Source organism: Ictalurus furcatus, chromosome 27, assembly GCF_023375685.1.
Source record: "Ictalurus furcatus strain D&B chromosome 27, Billie_1.0, whole genome shotgun sequence".
Lineage (NCBI taxonomy): Eukaryota > Metazoa > Chordata > Actinopteri > Siluriformes > Ictaluridae > Ictalurus > Ictalurus furcatus.
Window position 1 is genome coordinate 17,269,631 of NC_071281.1, and position 22,643 is coordinate 17,292,273.

A 22,643-nucleotide genomic window follows, 5' to 3' on the forward strand; every position below is an offset into this window, starting at 1 on the left:
GGTGCAAATGAAATAAATCATTTTGTCTTCTTCGTTTCAGGTTTCAAGGGTGCGCAAACTTTTGCACTCAACCGTACACTCGGTGTCGGTTTTGGAGTCAAAACGTCGATACGCAAATCCGCAGCCGTCGATCATAATAAAATAGCGTACGACGCTAAAAGTGATGTCACGTTCGCGTTTCGTAACGTCAGAGTTGTCGGCTCTCCGTGAAAACCAGACTGAAGTCGCTAAAACGCCCGAAGCTGCCTGTACGGCTTTAAAAAAAAAAAAAAGAAAAAAGAAACACTTCCTATGCCATACGTGCACGTGGATCCTCCTGTCAGGACTGAAATATCTGCCAGGTGCTTCTGCTGCTCCATTCACGTCTCCCTTCGCTTCCACTCTGTGTGCTGTATCCCCAAAGCGGAAGTTTGTCAACAGAAGCCAAATGGAGTTAAATGAACTCAATGCTAATGAGAGGAGAATTTTAATTAAGCTCCGACTGCTCTGGTGTTTTTCCTGCCAAGCTAGAAAAGCACTCAGGCCAAAAGTGAAGAGGGATTTCCCAAAGTGGCTAATTGACCCATAAAACCTACAAAAGACTCAATGAATAAGATGGAGGAGACTGGCCGGGAAACTCTCGGTGGTCTCGGCCCGCTATACGGAGGACAGACGAGACAACAAAAAAATTCATTTCCAATACCGTGACACGTTTCCAGAAACAATTTGTGCTGATTATAACAAACAGATAGAATTTTATTGGAGTTAATGTGCATGCTGTATGTGTACTGTGTTTATGCGCCGTGTGTGCAGTGTATGTATGGGATGTATTGTGTGTGTGCAGTATAGTGTGCATATGTGCTGTGTGAGTAATGTCTGCTGTATGTGTAGTATGTATGTGATGCATGTACTGTTTGTGTATGTGCTGTATGTGTATAGTGTGTGTATGTGTATAGTGTGTGTATGTGCTGTATGTGTATAGTGTGTATGTGTATAGTGTGTGTATGTGCTGTATGTGTATAGTGAATGTATGTGTATAGTGTGTGTATGTGTATAGTGTGTGTATGTGCTGTATGTGTATAGTGTGTGTATGTGTATAGTGTGTGTATGTGTATAGTGAATGTATGTGTATAGTGTGTGTATGTGCTGTATGTGTATAGTGTGTGTATGTGTATAGTGAATGTATGTGTATAGTGTGTGTATGTGCTGTATGTGTATAGTGTGTGTATGTGTATAGTGTGTGTATGTGCTGTATGTGTATAGTGAATGTATGTGTATAGTGTGTGTATGTGCTGTATGTGTATAGTGAATGTATGTGTATAGTGTGTGTATGTGCTGTATGTGTATAGTGAATGTATGTGTATAGTGTGTGTATGTGCTGTATGTGTATAGTGAATGTATGTGTATAGTGTGTGTATGTGCTGTATGTGTATAGTGTGTGTATGTGTATAGTGTGTGTATGTGCTGTATGTGTATAGTGAATGTATGTGTATAGTGTGTGTATGTGCTGTATGTGTATAGTGAATGTATGTGTATAGTGTGTGTATGTGCTGTATGTGTATAGTGTGTGTATGTGTATAGTGTGTGTATGTGCTGTATGTGTATAGTGTGTGTATGTGTACAGTGTGTGTATGTGCTGTATGTGTATAGTGTGTGTATGTGTATAGTGAATGTATGTGTATAGTGTGTGTATATGCTGTATGTGTATAGTGTGTGTATGTGCTGTATGTGTATAGTGAATGTATGTGTATAGTGTGTGTATGTGCTGTATGTGTATAGTGTGTGTATGTGTACAGTGTGTGTATGTGCTGTATGTGTATAGTGTGTGTATATGCTGTATGTGTATAGTGTGTGTATGTGCTGTATGTGTATAGTGAATGTATGTGTATAGTGTGCGTATGTGCTGTATGTGTATAGTGTGTGTATGTGTATAGTGTGTGTATGTGCTGTATGTGTATAGTGTGTGTATGTGCTGTATGTGTATAGTGAATGTATGTGTATAGTGTGTGTATGTGCTGCATGGTTAGTGTCCATATGTGTTCTGTATTTAGTGTATATGTGCATGTGTGTGTATGTGCTGTATGTGTATAGTGTGTGTATGTGCTGTATGTGTATAGTGAATGTATGTGTATAGTTTGTGTATGTGCTGTATGGTTAGTGTCCATATGTGTTCTGTATTTAGTGTATATGTGCATGTGTGTGTATGTGCTGTATGTGTATAGTGTGTGTATGTGCTGTATGTGTATAGTGAATGTATGTGTATAGTTTGTGTATGTGCTGTATGTGTATAGTGTGTGTATGTGTATAGTGTGTGTATGTGCTGTATGTGTATAGTGTGTGCATGTGTATAGTGTGTGTATGTGCTGTATGTGTATAGTGAATGTATGTGTATAGTGTGTGTATGTGCTGTATGTGTATAGTGTGTGTATGTGTATAGTGTGTGTATTTGTATAGTGTGTGTATGTGCTGTATGTGTATAGTGTGTGTATGTGTATAGTGAGTGTATGTGCTGTATGTGTATAGTGTGTGTATGTGTATAGTGTGTGTATGTGTATAGTGTGTGCATGTGTATAGTGTGTGTATGTGCTGTATGTGTATAGTGTGTGTATGTGTACAGTGTGTGTATGTGCTGTATGTGTATAGTGTGTGTATGTGTATAGTGTGTGTATGTGCTGTATGTGTATAGTGAATGTATGTGTATAGTTTGTGTATGTGCTGTATGTGTATAGTGTGTGCATGTGTATAGTGTGTGTATGTGCTGTATGTGTATAGTGTGTGCATGTGTATAGTGTGTGTATGTGCTGTATGTGTATAGTGAATGTATGTGTATAGTGTGTGTATGTGCTGTATGTGTATAGTGTGTGTATGTGTATAGTGTGTGTATTTGTATAGTGTGTGTATGTGCTGTATGTGTATAGTGTGTGTATGTGTATAGTGTGTGTATGTGCTGCATGGTTAGTGTCCATACGTGTTCTGTATTTAGTGTATATGCGCATGTGTGTGTATGTGCTGTATGTGTAGTATGTATGTGATGCATGTACTGTGTGTGTGTATGTGTATAGTGTGTGTATGTGCTGCATGCGTATAGTGTGTGTATGTGTATATGTGCTCTATACTCAGTGTGTACTCTGTGTATCTGGGCGAGTGTGTGCATGTGTGTACCCACGGGCGATGCGTGTTAAAGGGCAGAGTTTGTGTGTGTGTGTGTGTGTGTGTGTGTGTGTGTGTGTGTGTGTATACCCACGGGCGATGCATGTTAAGGAGCAGAGTATTTTGTTGTGCGTTACTGCAACACAGCAGATTTCACATCTCTTTTGAATAAAAAAAAAAACCCCTCTTACACACAGCAGAAAAAGTGCTGTCCCGAACGCCGTTCATGCTGATACGACAAAATAACAACAACAACAACAACAACAACAACAACAATAACAATAAAGCGCATTACGCAAAATCGCATGGCCATGTGTAACCATGACAACGCTTTTACCAGTGCTAGCTAGTATCCGCTAAGTAACTAGTCTAATCTAGTCTAGCCTGCTGTCTAGACCATTCGTTAGAATCAAGATCGTTTGTGCTGACTTGTTGGTGTGCAGCTACAGATAAAGTCCCACACGTCACCTCACGGCATTCAAGCGCTCGTATTTTTTGCGTTTCTCACTTGACGCCCGACCCGCGCAGCCTGACAGGTCGTGAGCCGAAAAAGCGCTCTGTAAGTTGTGTTACAGATAAGAACCCTTTGCAAATTTATGTCAGAAAAGAGGCTGTAAAGCGGGCACACAGCTCAGTAACCCACTGTTTGGTTAAGAGCCGACTACAGTAACATTCTTTAAGCGGAACGTCACACTGGAGTCGTACAGCGGTGAGTCAAACCCTCTGTGCACTCTGTGCAGGGTTTACATTCCAGCTTCTGGGAATCGTCAGAGATTTCGGAGTGGGCGGGCCCTCACGGAGGCCCACGTTCTCCGCTGCTTTGCACTGATGCATGTGAAGGATATCTTAAATAACCCGGGACTTTCTTTACGTAAACCTTTACATGCGGGGATATCTACAGTTTGAATGTTAGATCCCCGTGCAAAATGATTTCAACATCAATAAACAAACACAACTGACCGGAATGTGTTGTGTTAGAGAGGATGGCCTGGCAGGAAATAATGCCATAACTATACACCATGTTTAACACACACCCCTGAAACTGACTCAAACTAGCCTTATAGTATATACACACACACTCTTGCAGGAAATCCTGACCCCCTAATATGCATGTATACAGTGCTCTCCAGTAGTATTGGCACCCGTGAGCAAAGGGGGCTGTGAAAAACTGTCTTTATTGTTTAATCTTAAATAAATAAATAAATAAATAAATCTCTCATGGATATCAAACAATTGCAAACACAACACAGGTTTATCAAAAAAAAAAAATCTTTGTTAAATATAGGTGTGCAGCAATTATTGGCACCCCTGTGAATATTGATATGAGAAAAATATATTTGAAGTATATTCCCACTGATATTTTACATTTTTTTTAAGTACACCTCAGTGACTAGGAACAGGAAATTGTTCGACCATCACTTCCTGTTTCATAGGGGTATAAATATGAGGTAACATACAGGCCAAATTTCCTTAGTCATTCATAACAATGGGTAAGACTGAGGAATATAGCTGTGAATGGTTTACTGTGAACATGGTTCACTGACCACAAGATCAAGGTCCTGCCATGACCATCCCAGTCCCCTGACCTGAACCCCATAGAAAACCTGCGGGGTGAACTGAAGAGGAGAGTCCACCAGCGTGGACCTCGAAATCTGAAGGATCTGGAGAGATTCTGTACGGAGGAACGGTCTCAGATCCCTCGCCATGTATTCTCCGCCCTCATCAGGCGTTATAGGAGAAGACTCAGAGCTGTTATCTTGGCGAAAGGAGCTAGCGCAAAGTATTGACCGAAAGGGTGCCAATAATTGTTGCACATATATTTTTAACAAAGTTTTTTTTTTTGATAAACCTGTATTGTATTTGCAATTGTTTGATATTCACGAGAGTATTTTTGTGAATTTTTCCAACAATAAAGACAATTTTTCACAGCCTTCTTTGCTCATATGTATCAGACAAGGGCGCCAATATTAATGGAGGACGGTGTATCATGGAGGCCCACAAGCATACTGTGAAAAAGTCATATTTCAACATGTTTAATATATCGCTCAAAAGTCAAGTCTCAAACATTTCTACATAAGAAGTACAACTTTTAAATAGATACGGCCGAGTGCATAAGTTTGCACCCCCCACTGTTTTTTCTTTTCTTTAATTATCTCTATTTTACAGTTTATCTATAAAAGCATGCAGTGCGGAGATTAAGGCCTGCACCAGAGGGTTCCTAAACTAGGGGTGTGTTAACAAATGTGTTTACATTTACAAATGAGCTCGTGAGAGAACGTCACAATCTCCTCTTCGTTTCATTCCTTTATTTTACAAAGGAATATTAGAAATACGGAAGATGGATTTTGTGTGCGGATACTTTGAAATGTTTTCGGGAGGCACGGTCATACAAGCCACGTTTAGAATAATAGTTTATGTGTAATATCTCGACAGTGAAACACTGCAGTAGCGTAGCTCGGCAATAAAACGTCCAGTGTACTATTCCAGTCTGTTACTGAGTAGAACACTGTACGGGTTTCCCGTTAGAGTTTTAAAAAAGCGTTCCAAACTTTATTTTAAAAACCTCCCGTGTCGCCTTCATACCCAGCGAAAGCTCTGTTTTGCGTATCAGCGTATCTTTCGATTTTCTAGATTAATAAACGATTTTAAACGCGAGGTCCGAGTTTTTTCGATTTGAGACGCGGCTCGTGGTGACGATCACGACAAGCTCGTCAGCGTGTTTAACATCGTGGAGACCCGTCACACACACAGGGGGTTTCGCAGGGTTTCGGCTCTGACGTGACGTCCGGTGAAGCTCGTTTTTAAGTCTTCTGGACGTACATAAGATGCGCAGCGAGTTCGAGAACCATGTTACAGTAATCCTATATTATATATCTGGAATTTAACATTTTTTTTTGTCCAGGCCTGGGGTCACGGGGTCACGGATTATTCAGAACGTTCAGGTTTGGGAATTCCTGGCCTGTAAAGTTTTACATTTTAAAATCAATGTCTGTGTTTAATGTATTGATCAAAAACTAAACCGTGACCATTAAAAACAAAACTGTACATAAAAACAAGCCCATCTGGAGGTGAAAGCAGAGGGAATGATTAAACGTACGGCCGAGAGAAGAGTGCAGAGATAAATGCTGGGTGCAAAAGACAAACCGATGTGAACTAGTCGTTTATATGTAATAAGTGTAATTATCTAACGGTTTATTTAGTTATTGTTTTATTTGAGAGTTCTGCGCTGAGCAGCCGAGGGTTTGGTTAATACAGTACGGAGATGTTTTCAGCGCTGCACGGCCCGGTCTGGCTCGTGTTGTTACGTGCAGCGTGAAACCCAACAGCAAACAAAACAAAAGGAGCCTTTTCACTCTCAAAATAAAGTTCCCAAAGGATTTTAGTGCTGGAAGCAGGTAGTAAAAGCAGGTGTAAGCTGTAGGACAATACAGGAGGGTGAAAGTTGGGGTGTGTGTGTGTGTGTGTGTGTGTGTGTGTGTATAAGAATGACCTTCAGGATGGTATTCTGTTTGTGTGAGATCGCCTGCTGTGTTTTGTTGTGTGTTAGTGTGTTTTTGTATCATGGTGTTCTTGTTGTTTCTTGATCCAGCTGGAGAGGAGTGGGAACACCGAGTGTGTGTGTGTGTGTGTGTGTGTGTGTGTGTGTGTGTGTGTGTTGGGGGGACAGACGGAGTGCACCAACATGACCTTGTCACATTCACTCAGAACATTCAACAGGGGAGGGCAAAACTCTCTGTCTGCCTCTCTCTGTCGCTATCTGTCTGTCTCTCACTCGCTCTCTTTCTATCTGTCTCTCACTTACTCTCTCTCTCTCTCTCTCTCTCTCTCTGTCGCTATCTGTCTGTCTCTCACTCGCTCTCTTTCTATCTGTCTCTCACTCTCTCTCTCTCTCTCTCTGTCGCTATCTGTCTGTCTCTCACTCGCTCTCTTTCTATCTGTCTCTCACTCTCTCTCTCTCTCTGTCGCTATCTGTCTGTCTCTCACTCACTCTCTTTCTATCTGTCTCTCACTCACTCTCTCTCTCTCTCTCTCTGTCGCTATCTGTCTGTCTCTCACTCTCTCTCTTTCTATCTGTCTCTCACTCACTCTCTCTCTCTCTCTCTCTGTCGCTATCTGTCTGTCTCTCACTCTCTCTCTTTCTATCTGTCTCTCACTCACTCTCTCTCTCTCTCTCTCTGTCGCTATCTGTCTGTCTCTCACTCGCTCTCTTTCTATCTGTCTCTCACTCACTCTCTCTCTCTCTCTCTCTCTGTCGCTATCTGCCTGTCTCTCACTCGCTCTCTTTCTATCTGTCTCTCTCTCTCTCTCTCTCTCTCTCTGTCGCTATCTGCCTGTCTCTCACTCGCTCTCTTTCTATCTGTCTCTCACTCACTCTCTCTCTCTCTTTCGCTATCTGTCTGTCTCTCACTCGCTCTCTTTCTATCTGTCTCTCACTCACTCTCTCTCTCTCTCTGTCGCTATCTGTCTGTCTCTCACTCACTCTCTTTCTGTCTGTCTCTCACTCACTCACTCTGTCGCTATCTGTCTGTCTCTCACTCGCTCTCTTTCTGTCTGTCTCTCACTCACTCTCTTTCTGTCCATCTCTCACTCACTCTCTTTCTGTCTCTCACTCACTCTCTCTCTGTCTGTCTATCTCTCACTCACTCTCTCTCTCTGTCTCTCTGTCGCTATCTGTCCGTCTCACTCGCTCTCTTTCTGTCTTTCTCTATCTCTTTTTTCTGCCTAGCTTTCTCTCTGTCACTTTGTATTTCTTTTTCTCTGCCTCTCTTTATCCTTCTGTCTCTGTCTGTCTCGCTATCTCTTTGCCAATCTCTGTCTATCTCTCTCTCTCTCTCTGTCTTTCTCTCCCACCCTTTCTCTCTCTCTGTCTAGCACTCTCACGCTCTCTCTCCCCCTCTTTCAATCTCGGTCTGTCTATCTCTCTGTTTTCTATCCATCTCTCTGTCTCTTTCTTCCCACACACACACACAGCTACACAAATACACACAAATATTCCCAGAGTACAGAACCTATAAACAAAGAGAATAACAGATGGAGGTCTGAAACAGAACCAGAAACGATGGCGTGCACCTGCAGGGTGACGAGGTCTCCGACACGCCGCTGCAGTTTCCTCGCTAAATTCACCCAGACTCCCGTTTTACGCACTCACGGCACATCTCGGCTCGGATCGGCTGATTCTGACGGCGGCGCGCCCTCCCACCCCGGATCGTGATGCTGTTGCCGTGACGACGGCCAGACCCCAAAAAACAATGTACAATGCGGGTGGCGCTCGAAGCCTGGTACCATTACAGAGGCTGACACTTCGCCATGTGAGGGTCAGGTGCTCCGACGCCACCCTCGTGGCCTCTCGACCTTCTGCGCCGTCTGTCATCATCACACACACTCAACCTGACCTTATGTACACACGCTCACTCACAAGACCCCGAGTGTGACCTCTGACCCTTTTTATGGGTCCAAATAGCACTAAAGTGTGCTGTCGGGATGGAAGAAACACGTCAGCGGAAAAAAAACAAACAAACAAACAACAACAACAACAAAAAATGGCTGGAGAACAGCGTACGCGTAACAAAAACAAATAAATAAATAAAACTTGGGACAGTTGCGTTCGGGGTGGATTATATATTATATACAGTTGGAGTGCAAAAGTTTACATCCCTATCTCTAATCCAATTCTTATCTAGTAGATAAGCCGCATTCGAAAAGAACGTCGTTCTAAACCGGGCATTACCAGTAAAATGGCGGTACGAGGTCGGGATGCGGGAACGCGGAAAATTATCGAACCAAATACTTGAAGAAAAAAAAATGCTGTTGTAGAGCAGCGTATGAAACAAAACCCGTCCGTCGTTTAGTGACTCCGGATTTGTAAACATTACGTACAGTAGCAGATCCCCGGCTGTATTATTGGCCCAGAGACTAGCTACAGGGCTAGAGGGGATTATTCACAGACTTTTATGATATTTACCCTCTATAGTCTAATCAGCAAACTGACGACATGTTTTTAAAAAAGCCGACGATGAGAACACAAGGTTTAATAATAGCGGTGTCCCATCTGCCCCGTGAATCCGTGGCTCGAGTCCGAAAGTGATCACCGCTAGGAAAGAAAGCGTTCCCGCTTCATATCGTTTTATTTCCAGCCACAAACGAATCACTAATCGTTAAGCGTTAAAAGCAAACTGTTGCTGTCATTCGGTCATATCATGTCATGTCATGTCGCTTATCCAGACTTTTCTGGAACCGGTCCACGAGACTGAGGAAAAGAAGCGCTCGAAAAAACACACACAGACCCAAGCAGGAAGTGTGTTTTTCCGACTGCGCTTTTAAATCTCCTCCTTCTCTAGTCCTAGCGTTCTCACTCTGGTGCTCGGAATATAGTTCGCATTCAGCTACCAAAAATAAAGTGGGATGCTGTAGGTCATGGAACTGGCTCGTGTACAAGAAGAAGAAGAAGAAAAAAAAAAAGAAAACAAGCGCACACACCCCCTTCACACCTCCTCATGTTCTCCAGTTATCAAACGCCAGATCATACAGGACCAAACCAGTCCGAGTCATAAGACTAGTGACACACGCGGGCGCTCTTAGTGCTCTTTCAAATGTGCCAGCAGTGTACGCTTGACTGGTTTGATCCTGCTGTCTCCAGAAATATTCTAACCGTGATGTGCGCCTGGCCAAGTTTGTTAAACAGCTGTCCTTACGCTTACACTGCAGGCACACGAATGGCCAAACAGATATGTGTGTGTGTGTGTGTGTGTGTGTGTGTGTGTGTGTGTGTGTGTGTGTGTGTTAAACTCACGGATGCAGATTGTGGACAGGATTCGAGTGGCGATATAGGGAGGAAGGCAGTTTGGGAACGCCGGCTGCAGGACGTAGTTTGAGAACGTGAGGGCGATCACAGCCAGCGTGGTGGGATACATTATCCATACTGCACTCCACAGTAACAAGAACCTGGGGTTTAAGACATCAAAACAACATCCATAAATCATTCACACACACACACACACACACACACACTTCACGGTGTCCTATATCTCTAAAGCTTTGTCCACACTAACACTGATTCAACAACATTCGACGTCTAACGTAACCCGTGGCCAAATTATATTGAAAACATCCTCCAGGACCCAGACAAAACAGAAAACGTACCCTCACTGTGAGCTCTTATGTCTGTCTGTGTAGAAATCTAGTCTCCTGAGCCAGACTTCCGGCTTTCGCTGGAGTGTCACGGCCGAGAACCGCCTATTTCAACAGGAAGACGCCATTCGAACGTGGACGTTTTATCCTGAATCTCACAAGATTAATTACGTTTACTCTTAAAGACATAATGCAACGAAGTAGATCAATGTTAGGCTCCGATTTTTTTGCTTTACCGTGTCACAAAAACGTGTCCGAAGTCTCTTCTGTGTGAACTACGCGTGAATACAGACAAGTGTGCAGAGTGCGTTAAGATTCTGAAGCTTGTGGCCAGAAAAGTGCACGCTGAAATTCCAGACTCGTGGAACAGATCGAGAGTGTAAAGCCTTTTAAAAGGCTGGAATGAAGAACCTTTAAAAAGAACACGTAGTGTTCTAGTCGAAATATTCATAAGTACTCATTATTTAGTATTTAAACAGGGATTGGTCCGTGAGGGTCACATGACCCCGGGTCCAGCAAAATGGAAGAACGGCTACTCTTAAATGCGTGCAAAACAGAGGAGTTTGTATTGGCTAATATACACCTGACCTCTACGACCTCAGCGTATTTTCCTAAGAAGTTGACACTTTTAATGAATGTCTACAAAAAAAAACAAACATTTTAAAACACTAAAAATAATTCATTGTGTAAAAATGAGCATTTATCATTTTAAAGGTTGCTTTAAGTTGTTTAAATAAAACCTACTGTGATACCTGGGACATTCAGGAATGATGAAAGCATAAATGTATAAGAACCTGCTCACTGGCTCACGCTGTATGTAAAATGTCTCTAAAACAATTTGAAAGAAAAAACAAAAAACAACAACTCAAAAGCCCTCGTACCCCACTAGTCCTCCAAAGATTTCTGTCACGTAGGAGTAATCTCCCCCAGATTTGGGGATGGTGACGCCCAGTTCGGCGTAGCACAGTGACCCCAGAGCGCAAATGCCTCCACCGAGAACCCAGACGATGAGGGAGAAGCCCACGCTGCCGGCATGCTCCAGAACCCCCTTTGGAGAGATGAAGATACCTGAGCCGATGATGTTACCTGTACAAAACAACAGAACAAACAGAAAACGTCACACTCAGGGTTCGCTTTTCTCATCTGCATCAGATTATTTGCTGTAATGAAGGTGGATTAACGTGGATTTTTGTGGAACTGAGCGGAACAGCACGACGGAGAAGAAGTGAGGAGTGAGAAGTGGCGCTGGGGCTGATTTCTTTCTCATTTCTTTCTTTCTGGTTTCTGGATTCATGAAGTCTATCAGAGACTACGTTTCCATGGACAGCAATAATCTGATTATTGACCTTATTCTGAATAAGACAATATTCTGATTAAGGTGTTTACATGAGTCGCGTTTAGAATACTCCTTTCATGTTCCTGTTTTACGTGTTATAGAACATAGACGGATTAACGTCACACGTCATTACGTCCCCACGCCACGCCGTCCCTCCAGAATTTCACGTATCGACGTACAGTTGGTCTTCGTTATGGGACCGTATACAGTTTCGGGTGTTTTATTTTGAATTTTACGAAAGCTACGAATGCAGTTAATTATTAGTCGTGCTGTACGTGCAAATAGACGACTGCTTGAAGCCGTGGGCTGCGTCCCAAACCGCGTACTTACCGTCTATATAGGAGCTGAGATACATGTATTTCACTTCCTACTATACAGCAGGTAAGTACGCGGTTTGGGACGCAGCCGTGCTCTCTTGTTCGCCGTCAAACGGTGGAGCGCTGCCGTGTGTGTACGTGTCCTGTCGCACGATGCGGTGAAAACTCCCACACGACGTTAATAGCGTGATTAAGGTGTGTACGTGTCCGTAACGCACGTCGATAACGCGACTAAAACAGGAATACTCCACACGTCTTAATTCCATTCGTGTTTACTTCGAGTATGACTTTAATCGGATTAAGGTCATCAATAATTTCTGTTTACATGCGAGTTTCTTAATCAGAGTATCGTCTAGATCGGATTAATATAGGATTATCGGTGTCCATGTAAACGTACTGAGTGACAGTTATGTCAGGTGATCACACTCCCTAGACTGACGCTCTGGACTTGACCACGGTTCAAAAGTTGTGCAAGACGTATGCGCATGGGGCGGAGTCTGAGTATATGGGAGGCGTGTCTTCGTTGTTGTTTTTTTTGTTGGGTTTAAAAATGTATTTATTTATTTGAACTTTCTACAGTTTTACGTTTACAGTGACACTGTGACATTTTGTAACCACAATATGATTTGTGGTTCTTCAGTAAAATTCTTCTGTAATGAGTTTAACAGAATCACGACGGAGCAGGTTAAACAACCCTGCCAGCAGAAATCACATTTATCCTTGTTAAACCATTCAGCGAGCCCTTATGCTGTAGGAGAAGGCGGAGTCATCCTGGAAGAGACCACGCCCACCGGGTGATCAGTCAGAAGAACTTTGCAGTGCTTTGCTGTGCACTCTAAACAATATAAATATATGCCCCCCTCCCGGAGCATAACAGAGCCACCATTTTTTCCCTTTGAACTTGTTTCATGTCTGTATATAAGTTATATATATATATATATATATATAATAACCTCAGAGATGCTGATCCCATGTAAAGATTGCTGACAGTAGTATATTAAAAATGCAACATTTGCACAAGTCGGCTTACAGTGGTGCTGTATGACTCCCGTGTCAGCCCTGGTCTATCACGCAAACAATGCCACAACAGACCACGGTTTAAAAATAGGGAAGGTGTCCATGGGGTTTGCTCGAGTGGCAGGCTTCTGCTTTTCAGCAGCAGGATATATTACTGAAAGTCTCAGGCTTATTCTCAGTCTTCTGCATGGTACGCGTCATATCCTACGAAGAGTCAATTGGCAGCTTGTATCGGGAATAAATCATTTATCTTCCTCCTGCTGTGCCTCTTGTGTCTTTTCTAACCCACTCTGTTATCGATCTGTTTTCCAACGCTCCTCCATACAGAGCTGCACTCCAAAGCTCTCCGGCAGAGGAGAAAGGAAAGCAGACAGCAGCTCACCACATCCCCTTCGTGTGCCTGCACGAACGGGCTCGCTAAAGAGCTGAGCACGAGTGAATGGATGAAAACATCACAGGGTGGAAATTCAATACCGCATTAGATGATCTCAGCACTACTGTGCAGAGGTAGAGCTGATGAGGAGGAAGGGATGGATGGATGGATGGATGGATGGATAGATGGAGGAATGACCGAACAAATATATGAATAAACAAATAAATAGATGTAACGTTGGAGGGTTGAATGAATGCATGGATTCAGGAACAAATGCATTAATGGACGAATTGATCGATGGGTAGATCTATGGATGGATGTTTGGATGGATTAATGGACAGACAGATTTACTGGTGGCTGGACAAATTGATGGATGGATGAATAAACAGATGAATGGATGGATTAATCAATGAATGAATGAATGAATAGAATTATCAGTGCACAAGTTCATGGAAAGTTGAATTGGCAGAAGAATGCATTAATAGATGGAATGAATGAATGAATAAATGAGTGATTTGATTAAATGGTAGCTATACGGATGGATGGATGGATAAACAGATTGGATGGATGGATGAATAGACAGGTATGAGCGAACAAACATATCAACGCATGGACTAATGGAGGGTTTGTTAGATGACTGGGTGACTGGATGGATAAATGGATGAACTGATTGATTGCTGGATAGACAAATTATTGGACATATGAATGAATGAATGAAGACAGATGGGGATGCTTGAATAGATGGATGAATTTTAAAAAACTGGATGGTTGGATGCGTACATACAGTGAATTAGAACAATTATAGTAGTGTAGTTTGCGGTAGATTTTCATGACCTTTTTTCAGTATACTGTATCACAGCAAATAACGAAATAACTTTTAGTATTTTAGCCTTCATGTCTGTAAAGAAGTGGCACTGTGCCAGTTAATTTAACTCTAATGATCACAGCTGTATATGCGACACTTATTTAGCAAAAAACTACTCCTAAGTCACCTGTAGCCTCGTTGTTATCACAGCGACCACACTTTTGTGTTCAAAACAGAGATTTGTGTGGAATTTTCCGATCAGATCACACGATGACGATCCTCTAACGGCAGACCTACACTCTTTCTTTCTACACTACACTCTTTCTTCCGGCTTTCTGACTCACTGTACGAGGGGTTAAAGATGTCAGCTGATATCATTTGTGAGCTCGTTTGCTTAAACATAAAACATGCATTCGTGATACCGTCGTCCTCCTATTGGCGGATTTTACATGAGCGTCGTAGCAGAGCTCACACTCTGACATCTGAAGAAACAATTTCAGCTACTGCCAGAAATTTGTCATCGACCGTCTTCGGTTGGAACGGTGCTAAATAACGTAAACACGTCACAGTGAAACCGCCAATCTCACCACCGAAGAATCCTCTTACCATGTGCGATTTTTGTCTGCGTTCATAACCTCTTTATGTACCACCTCGTGCCTAAAAACCTTAGATATTTGGAAAGATTCTTTATGAAAGTGAAAAATCTCTTGCTGGCTGATTAAAAAACAAAAACAAAACAAGCATCCATCATATCGCTGGATTGTTCATAGGACAGAGCGTCCTTTCTCACGATAGGGGTAAAACAGGAAATCATACATGTGTGTATGACGTATTTGGGGAAATCCACAGACAAAAACACTTTACTTTACCAGAGGAAATCGCTATTTGAGCAGGAAGTGGGAGGAAACAGTAAGAATGTAAACAATGAACTAAAGTGCAAGAGCAAACTGTGTATATATATATACACACGTACTGTTTATACCGTCTTTATGCCGTCATGTTTTGAACCCTTTCATGCATCGTGTTCACACTTTATGGAGTCAATATAAAGCTGTTTGAGGAAAATATACAGTGTCATTCATCTCGAAATCCCTCGAGACTTTGATTGAAATTACTCTCAAGGCTATTCGGCATTCTCAAAGCAACGTCTCCGGTATCTTTACACACTGTCTACCTAAATAAAAAATAAATAAAGAAAGAAAAAAAATCAAATATTATATATTATATAATTATTATATATGGAATAATAATGCCACACCCCAACGAACTCGCTCTTAGCGTCGCTTTTTGCTGAAGATTTTAAAAAAATGTTTAAAATTTGATTCATTTTTTTCCCCCCACTGAAACCATTATGCAACAGTCCTGTGCAATTTTTTATCTATTAGCAAGATATTAACACATTTTATTTAAAAATGATATTTTCCATAATTGTGATCGTCAACATAAAATATTTTGAACCTAAATTTTTCAGATATAATTTCGCTCATGGTATTCCTGCACATGGGCAATGCATTTACCTGGTATTTAGAAAAAGTTTGAATTTATATGATATGCTATATTATATGCATTTATCCCGCTTATTCTAGACAGGGTCACGGGGAGCCTGGAGCCTATCCCAGGGAACTCGGGGTACGAGGCGGGGGACACCCTGGATGGGGTGACGGTCCGTCACAGGGCACAATCGCGCACGCATTCACACACTACGGACAATTTGGAAACGCCAGACAGCCTACAATGCAGGTCTTTGGACTGGGGGAGGAAACCGGAGTACCCAGAGGAATCCCCCGAAGCATGGGGAGAACATGTAAACTCTGCGGATGTGGGGTTTGAACCCGGGAGGTTTTTAAGGTTTTAAAAAAAAAAAAAAAAAAAAAAAAAAAAAACAGTTAAAGATAAGTTTTTAAATAATTTATCCCTGAAAGTGTTAACTATCTACAAGAGTCATGTATAACAAGACGAGTCACGGTGGTTGCTGGAACTGTGATTATGTTTATTTCCACCATCTTTGAACCTTTAATTATTCTCTAATTATCCTTTTTCCAGCCACTGTCGAGTTCAGTGTCAGACATGTGCCTGAACTGGTCTGGTGTCCTTTTCTCGCTTCCTCAGGTGACCAGCGTGCTCTAAACTGGTGATGCTTCTCTGACAGATGACCTGGTGAAACTCCAGTCCCTCCAGTTCTCAGCCTTCTGACAGACAAACACTGGCTCGGTCTTTCCTGGTTATTTGTACCGAACTAAACATCTCCATTACGCTCGTTCATCCTTGATTTCTTCCGGACAACGGTTCTTTCTTTCGGAAATAAAGACGCAGGGCAGGAAGGAAGCATGTATTTGGTCTGTTTCTACCGAACATGTAAGATTTGTATAGAACGAACACGTCTGTCGTTTCTGGCGCTCGGCCACGACGTCAGGGGCTTTCTTTCATTTAAACGGACCTCGGCATGTTGACCCGTAGACCTGCGGATAGTCCATCAAACGCCGGCATTCAGACCGGGCATGGCAAACCCCGGCTTGTAGTGTCGTGGGAATTTCAATAAGGGACCATACTGTGTTTACTAACAGAGTGTAGGCTATTGTAAATGTACCCAGGCTTCTGTTGTGTTTCGAATAAAGCCAAAGCGTAAAATCAGAAATCCACGTTCAATTTCAGAATAAAAACAAAAGCCGTATCTCTCGGAGTAAAGATCGCTGAGTAAACACCACCTTTATTTGAGCGGCATGGAAATATCCAATATTTTCCTGAGTGTCTGAGATACCGCTTTTGCGATAACACGTTCTCATGAAGGTCACTCAACAGCCACCCTGAATTATTAACCCTTTAACCTTCCGAGTACCTCGGCAGGTCTAGACATTCACTGCCTTGTTACCGAATCCTGTAATATGCCTTAAGGCAAGAACATGATTATTAATTCGGTTAATCGTTTTCCAGATTTTTGAACGTAACGTCTTCTCTTAAACTGTAGTAATGTTAATCCCGACCGTAATATATTTATTTCGCTGTTTTCCTTAGCAACTTTGAAGAAGGCTTTAAGCTCCGCCTCCTTGGCACAATCACACCACGTCACGTCGTATACAAGCTTCTTTCCTGAAATATATATATAATTTGAACTTCTCAAAATCATATATTATTTCATTCAGAGCCAAAGAAGCATTCCCATCACTATTATTAAGCTTATTACAAAGAAATTCCTTAAAACGTAGATATTTGCTGGATTTATGTCAGTTATATACTGAAAAACGGCATGAAAAACTATGTACATGGCATCCTATGTTTGTTATTTTCCCGATTAATCAATAAACAAATAAACAGCTCTTTCCCTGGAGAGCTTTCCGACAGTGATATAAATATTTTAATCCCCGACATCATCCTAATACTGGATTTTTGGTTTTTATAAGTTATGCAAATTTACACATTGGACAAAGCCTCATTTGCATAAATAAATGCACATCTGAAAAGTTCACAGTATCCAAAATACTTCTGCATATAAACTGAGCGGTCACCTAGTGTCTTACCTGCAACTTAATATCTACAGAGCAATCTAAGGATATAACGTATTAACCGGAAGGATATAAATATGTTTAATGTTTTTGTTTTTTTTTCTTTCATGATCCTCATGTGATTTATATTTGAGAAAGCTCAGAAGCATGACCTCTGTGGTTTTGAACTGGATCCAGTAGCAACGCAGACGGAGCAGCGAATATCCATTACGAGCGTAACGCCGCGGTGTGTCTTATGATGCAACGTATTTCGAAACTGTCCCACACATGTAGTGCAAGACGGAGGGCTTAACTGCCGTGAGATATACTCTTGAAGATACTACTAAACTGTCAAGGGTACATCTTTAATACCTTGTAGTTAAAAGGTCACCTGATGTACAAATGGGGTAGACCTGCGAGCAAATCACAATCTCTTCTTATGTTTTTACTCGTTGATTTCACAGAGTAATATTACAAACAGCGCTCTAACTAGAACGATGGGGTTGCTGCTATTTTGAAACGTGGTCGTGGGTCGGATTCAAACAAGCTACATGTGAATTACGTGCAGTAGCGCAGGAGTTCAGCAATAAAAATGGACAGACGTGCCCATCCGTCTACCTCCGCTAGCTCCTTGAAAACACTGACCGACTCTGAATCAGAGCAAAAACAGAAGTTAACAGACCGAACAGAGAAAATATGCTGAAACTGGTGGATCATCGATAGATTTAGGGTCATTTACCAAAACAAAAAGTTTGGGAACTCGTTCTTTAGTGTGTATCTTTCATCTGGATTATAGTGTATGATAAAAATATATATAAACGTACCATAATTAGCTGTAAGACTAAATCTTTAAAGACTACATCTTTACGAAATGAGGCAAAAGGTACAAAAGGTGAACACTTCAGTATTACACAAGACTTTTTTTTCTCTCTCTCTCTCTCTGAGACTGGAAATGCATAACATATATTATTATCATGTAACACCATGCAGTTACGCAATAACAAACTGATTATATATATATGTTATTACTATCAACCAGTTCTTTAAAGAGCAGATAAGAAGGCACGTGGAGTCTTACTACAGTACGTGTCTCTGCATGCACATGCTCTTACGAGTTCACTTTCCTCAGCAGTAGTAGTAAAAATAATAATAATGACAAACAATAGAGGTTCGGTGCTTGGACCCCTGGCACAGCGGAGAGGCTTTAAAGCAGGACTTTATTCAGGTTGTGTAGTCGTGCTGTAAGTAATAGTGATGTGTGCCAGATGTGCTTGAGAGAATACGTGGCGAAGGACTTTGTAGCCACGTAGGCGATCTAGCTCAAGTACAACTTCCTAATGATGCAATACTGCACGAGGATGAGAGTGTGTGTGAGAGGGAGATGTTTACTGCTAACACCACTTAACAAGTTTTCTTCTTCAGAAGCACGTGCTTCTTTTTTATTATTATTATTATTATTATTAGTAGTAGTAGTAGTAGTAGTATTGTTAGTAATAGTATTATATTTAAAGCATGCACGAGCACAAACTTTTCTCTAATCTGCATATGACCGGGACGCGTTTGATAACGTCCTCAGCTTCTTTTTGTTCTCTACCTGTCTCTGAAGCTGTCAGATTAATATGTTGCAAAGCGGAAATATGAAACAAAATAACCAAAACACACACACACACACACACACACACACACACACACACACACTGGAGTGAACAGGACAAAAAGACGTACAGTACCTATAATAATAGCGCACGCGCTCATCAAACCGATTTCCTTCTTAAGTGTCACGCGCTCCTTCGAGCCGCTCTTCTTGTCTTGTCCCGAATCTGCTACGGCGTCGTTCCTCGTACAGTTCCTCTGGTTCGCCTCGGTCCCGTCCATCTCGAAGACTGTTGGGTTTTTTTTTTGGTTTTTTTTTTTTGGAAAAAATTAAAACATGCCCGAGCTCGGTCTCATATAGCGGGCGGATGTGCGGCGCGCGCTGCGCATGCGCAAAAACAAAAACAAACCCCAAACCGCTCTTGAGCGCGCGCCAAGTTGCTACGGCGGTCGCATCCTGAAGCAAAAAAAAAAAAGAAAAGCGCGTTAACCTGACACCTGGGAGCGCACCTGCCTGCTCCGGATACAAAGAAACCGGAAATGACGGCGCGCGTGCTCCAAACGTATTTGTTTGTTGAGAAAAAGTAGAAGAAGAAGAAGAAAAGTTTTCAATGATCAGTTTACGATATATACAGTCAGCGTTGCTAACTCTTTTCAGGGGGGAAAAGTAGCTAGACGCTAAGAAGTCGTCGCCTGACGTCATATGCTAATTAGAGTAATTGTTGATCGTCATGATCATTTGCATATCCAAAAGTGTTGCCATAAGGAGCACGGTTTTCTGAAGGCGGTTAGTATAAAATAGAACAGAGGTTCCTCAGAATAGAAAATAATAGATTAATAACGTGTTAAATATAGAAAGAGTAAGAGGAAATCTTTAGTCGCAGTCCAGCAAAGCCAGCATTTACATATTTAAGAATTTATAAAGTTTTATAAGGTCTATCAAGAACGCTGACAAAACGAAACAGGGGTACTGAGGAGTTGGGAAATAGACACTAAGGACATGGCTATGGATGGAATGACGCACTTTTATTACTATAAATATCACCAAGATGAGAGTTTAGAACAAAGAATTGCATGTGTGGACAAATAACGGTGATTGGGAACGCAGGTGTGGCAGCGGGGGCGTGGTCGAGCGTCTGCCGTGGACGGAGAGGACGCGGGTCGAACCAGCAGGTGATAAGACACAGGTGAGAATCATCAAGCGTTACGATGGTTCTCACCTGTGTCTTATTACCGCCAGTTGACTTATTTGTGTCTCTTTGTGCTTTCAGTAACCGGGGAGAGAGAAAGAAAGAGTGTGATACAGCTTGACAAAGCTAGCCACGTCAAGTGACGTCAATACGTGCGCAAATAAAGTTAGAGGCAAGATAGTTTTTGAATATTACGAGCATGTAAAAATACAGTTTTCTTTTAATGGACTTGCATTCACTTGAAATTTCTTGTCCGTAGGGGTGCCAATAGTGAGAGTCTTCGAGTGTTCATAAAAAGTTGGTTTTAATGAGAAGGTGTTACTTAGAGAAGTAAACTTCAGCAGGTTTCCCCCCCAGTTGTTAGAGTGGAGAATCATGCCCTGTCGTGTTTAATTTATTCAGTGATTTTGCCGATATTTGTGTAGCTGCAACCTTGAGTGTTTTTTTCTCACAGATCTTTTTTAAGAACTTCTCTGGTTTAATGACTGAAAGAAGTGTGCAGGTCAGAACAAGCTGCTGTTTTAATCCCGTAAGAATGTGCAAAATGGCAACGAAATTAGAGCCAATTTAGAAGGCAGGTAATAACTCGGGATAATGGACTGCCAAACCAGAATAGCGTCTTTTAACAGTTCTTGTTCACACTGCGATGTCGTGCCCTTCAGTCACACTGAGCACACGTTTAACAGATGTTGTTCATCATGTGGTGCAAAAGTTCGAACCTGCACCAGATGCTGTGATGGTCCACTGCGATCGATAAATAAATACCCGGCGTCATGGGATTGGTAGAGGAGGTGGATGCAAGTGCAGGTAACTTACTGGAGAAGATAAAGCCAAACAAACAAAACGGTGAAGACGAGAACCATGAATATGAACTATGGATGCAGGGCAAGAGACCTACAGCCTACTTTTCTTAGCAGGTGAATGTCATGCTTTAATCGAGTTGTCGGTTACATGTCACAGTGAATCGGAAACAAGCTTCATAGATTTAGTGAGTAAACAGTGCACAAAACCGCTGTCAAATGATGTGTGATGCACACACGCCCTTGCTGCTGATAGTTTAGACATGACATGATAGAGCTTGTTCAAAGAGAAAGAGATAACGATAAAGAATATGAAAATGGTGATGAAGTAGAACGTGTAAACAGTGTAGCGTAGTCAAAGTTAACTGGAAGAAGTTATTTTGGCGTGAAAAGATGGCAGGTGCAAAGGATATGCATTTTACAGCTTGAGTTTTTTTTTTTTACAATATGTTGTTTAATGTTTTGCATTTCTGTTGTCTAACTAACTAGTCACATTTACAGATTTACTCGTCTAAATGACGTGTTCCTTTTTGAGATGCGTGAGGGAGTACGCCAACGTTTCCTCTAGACATAAGTAAAAAATGACAGGTTACTATTTTATATGTCTGAATAAACAGTGGATATTTTATCGTGTAAGCCAAGGTCAGTGTAAACTGTCAGTTGAACTGGATGTTCCAGTGGGAGTGTGTGTCACAGCTCTGATGCGTGTAATATCAGGATATATCAGTGGGTCACTTTTCTATTCTCAGCCTGTGGCTCACTGCAGTTTTACACTGTGAGCTGCAATTGAGGTGACTCAAGTGCACACACACACACACACACACGCACATATATTATACTTATATATAATGTGTTGAAGTGCCCTAATGGCTGCCCTTCACATAGAAAAAACAAATAGAAACTCAAATGGATGAAATGCCCTCCAGGGTGCACTGCCAGTGTGGAATACATGATGACATGTCGTATAGGCTTCTCTACATGCAAGAAAACATGTTGAAGTGGCCTTCAGGGTGGTGGAGGATATGTGATGCACTGCCCTAAAGGCTTATGCGAGCCATGTGAGAAAATGAGATGATGTGACCTTTAGTGTGGCACTATGTGCGAGAAAACATGATGCAGAACCTTACCGGCTTCCCTACATGCAATAAAACATGAAGAAGTGCCCTACAGGCTTCTCTGCATGCCGGAAAATATGGTGAAATGCCCTGTACGCCTCCCTACATGCAAGAAAACATGATGAAGTGCCCTATAGGCGTCCATGAACGTCAGAAAAACTTGATGAAGAGCCCTATAGGCTTCGTTGCATGCAAGAAAACATGATGAAGTGCCCTATAGGCGTCCATGAACGTCAGAAAAACTTGATGAAGAGCCCTATAGGCTTCGTTGCATGCAAGAAAACATGATGAAGTGCCCTATAGGCGTCCATGAACGTCAGAAAAACTTGATGAAGAGCCCTATAGGCTTCGTTGCATGCAA

General features: G+C 41.9%; 1 protein-coding gene across 1 annotated transcript in view; it reads right to left on the minus strand.

The window, feature by feature from the left end:
• Window positions 1-19,733, minus strand: part of slc7a10a (solute carrier family 7 member 10a) — a 35,100-nt gene extending 15,367 nt beyond the window's left edge. The window contains exons 1-3 of the mRNA XM_053616763.1: window positions 19,315-19,733; window positions 11,139-11,343; window positions 9,920-10,071 (exon numbers count right to left, since the gene is read on the minus strand). Coding sequence (XP_053472738.1) covers window positions 9,920-10,071; window positions 11,139-11,343; window positions 19,315-19,459 — 502 coding nt within the window. The 5' untranslated portion in view covers window positions 19,460-19,733. The remainder of the gene's footprint in view (window positions 1-9,919; window positions 10,072-11,138; window positions 11,344-19,314) is intronic.
• Window positions 19,734-22,643: the final 2,910 nt, after the last annotated feature.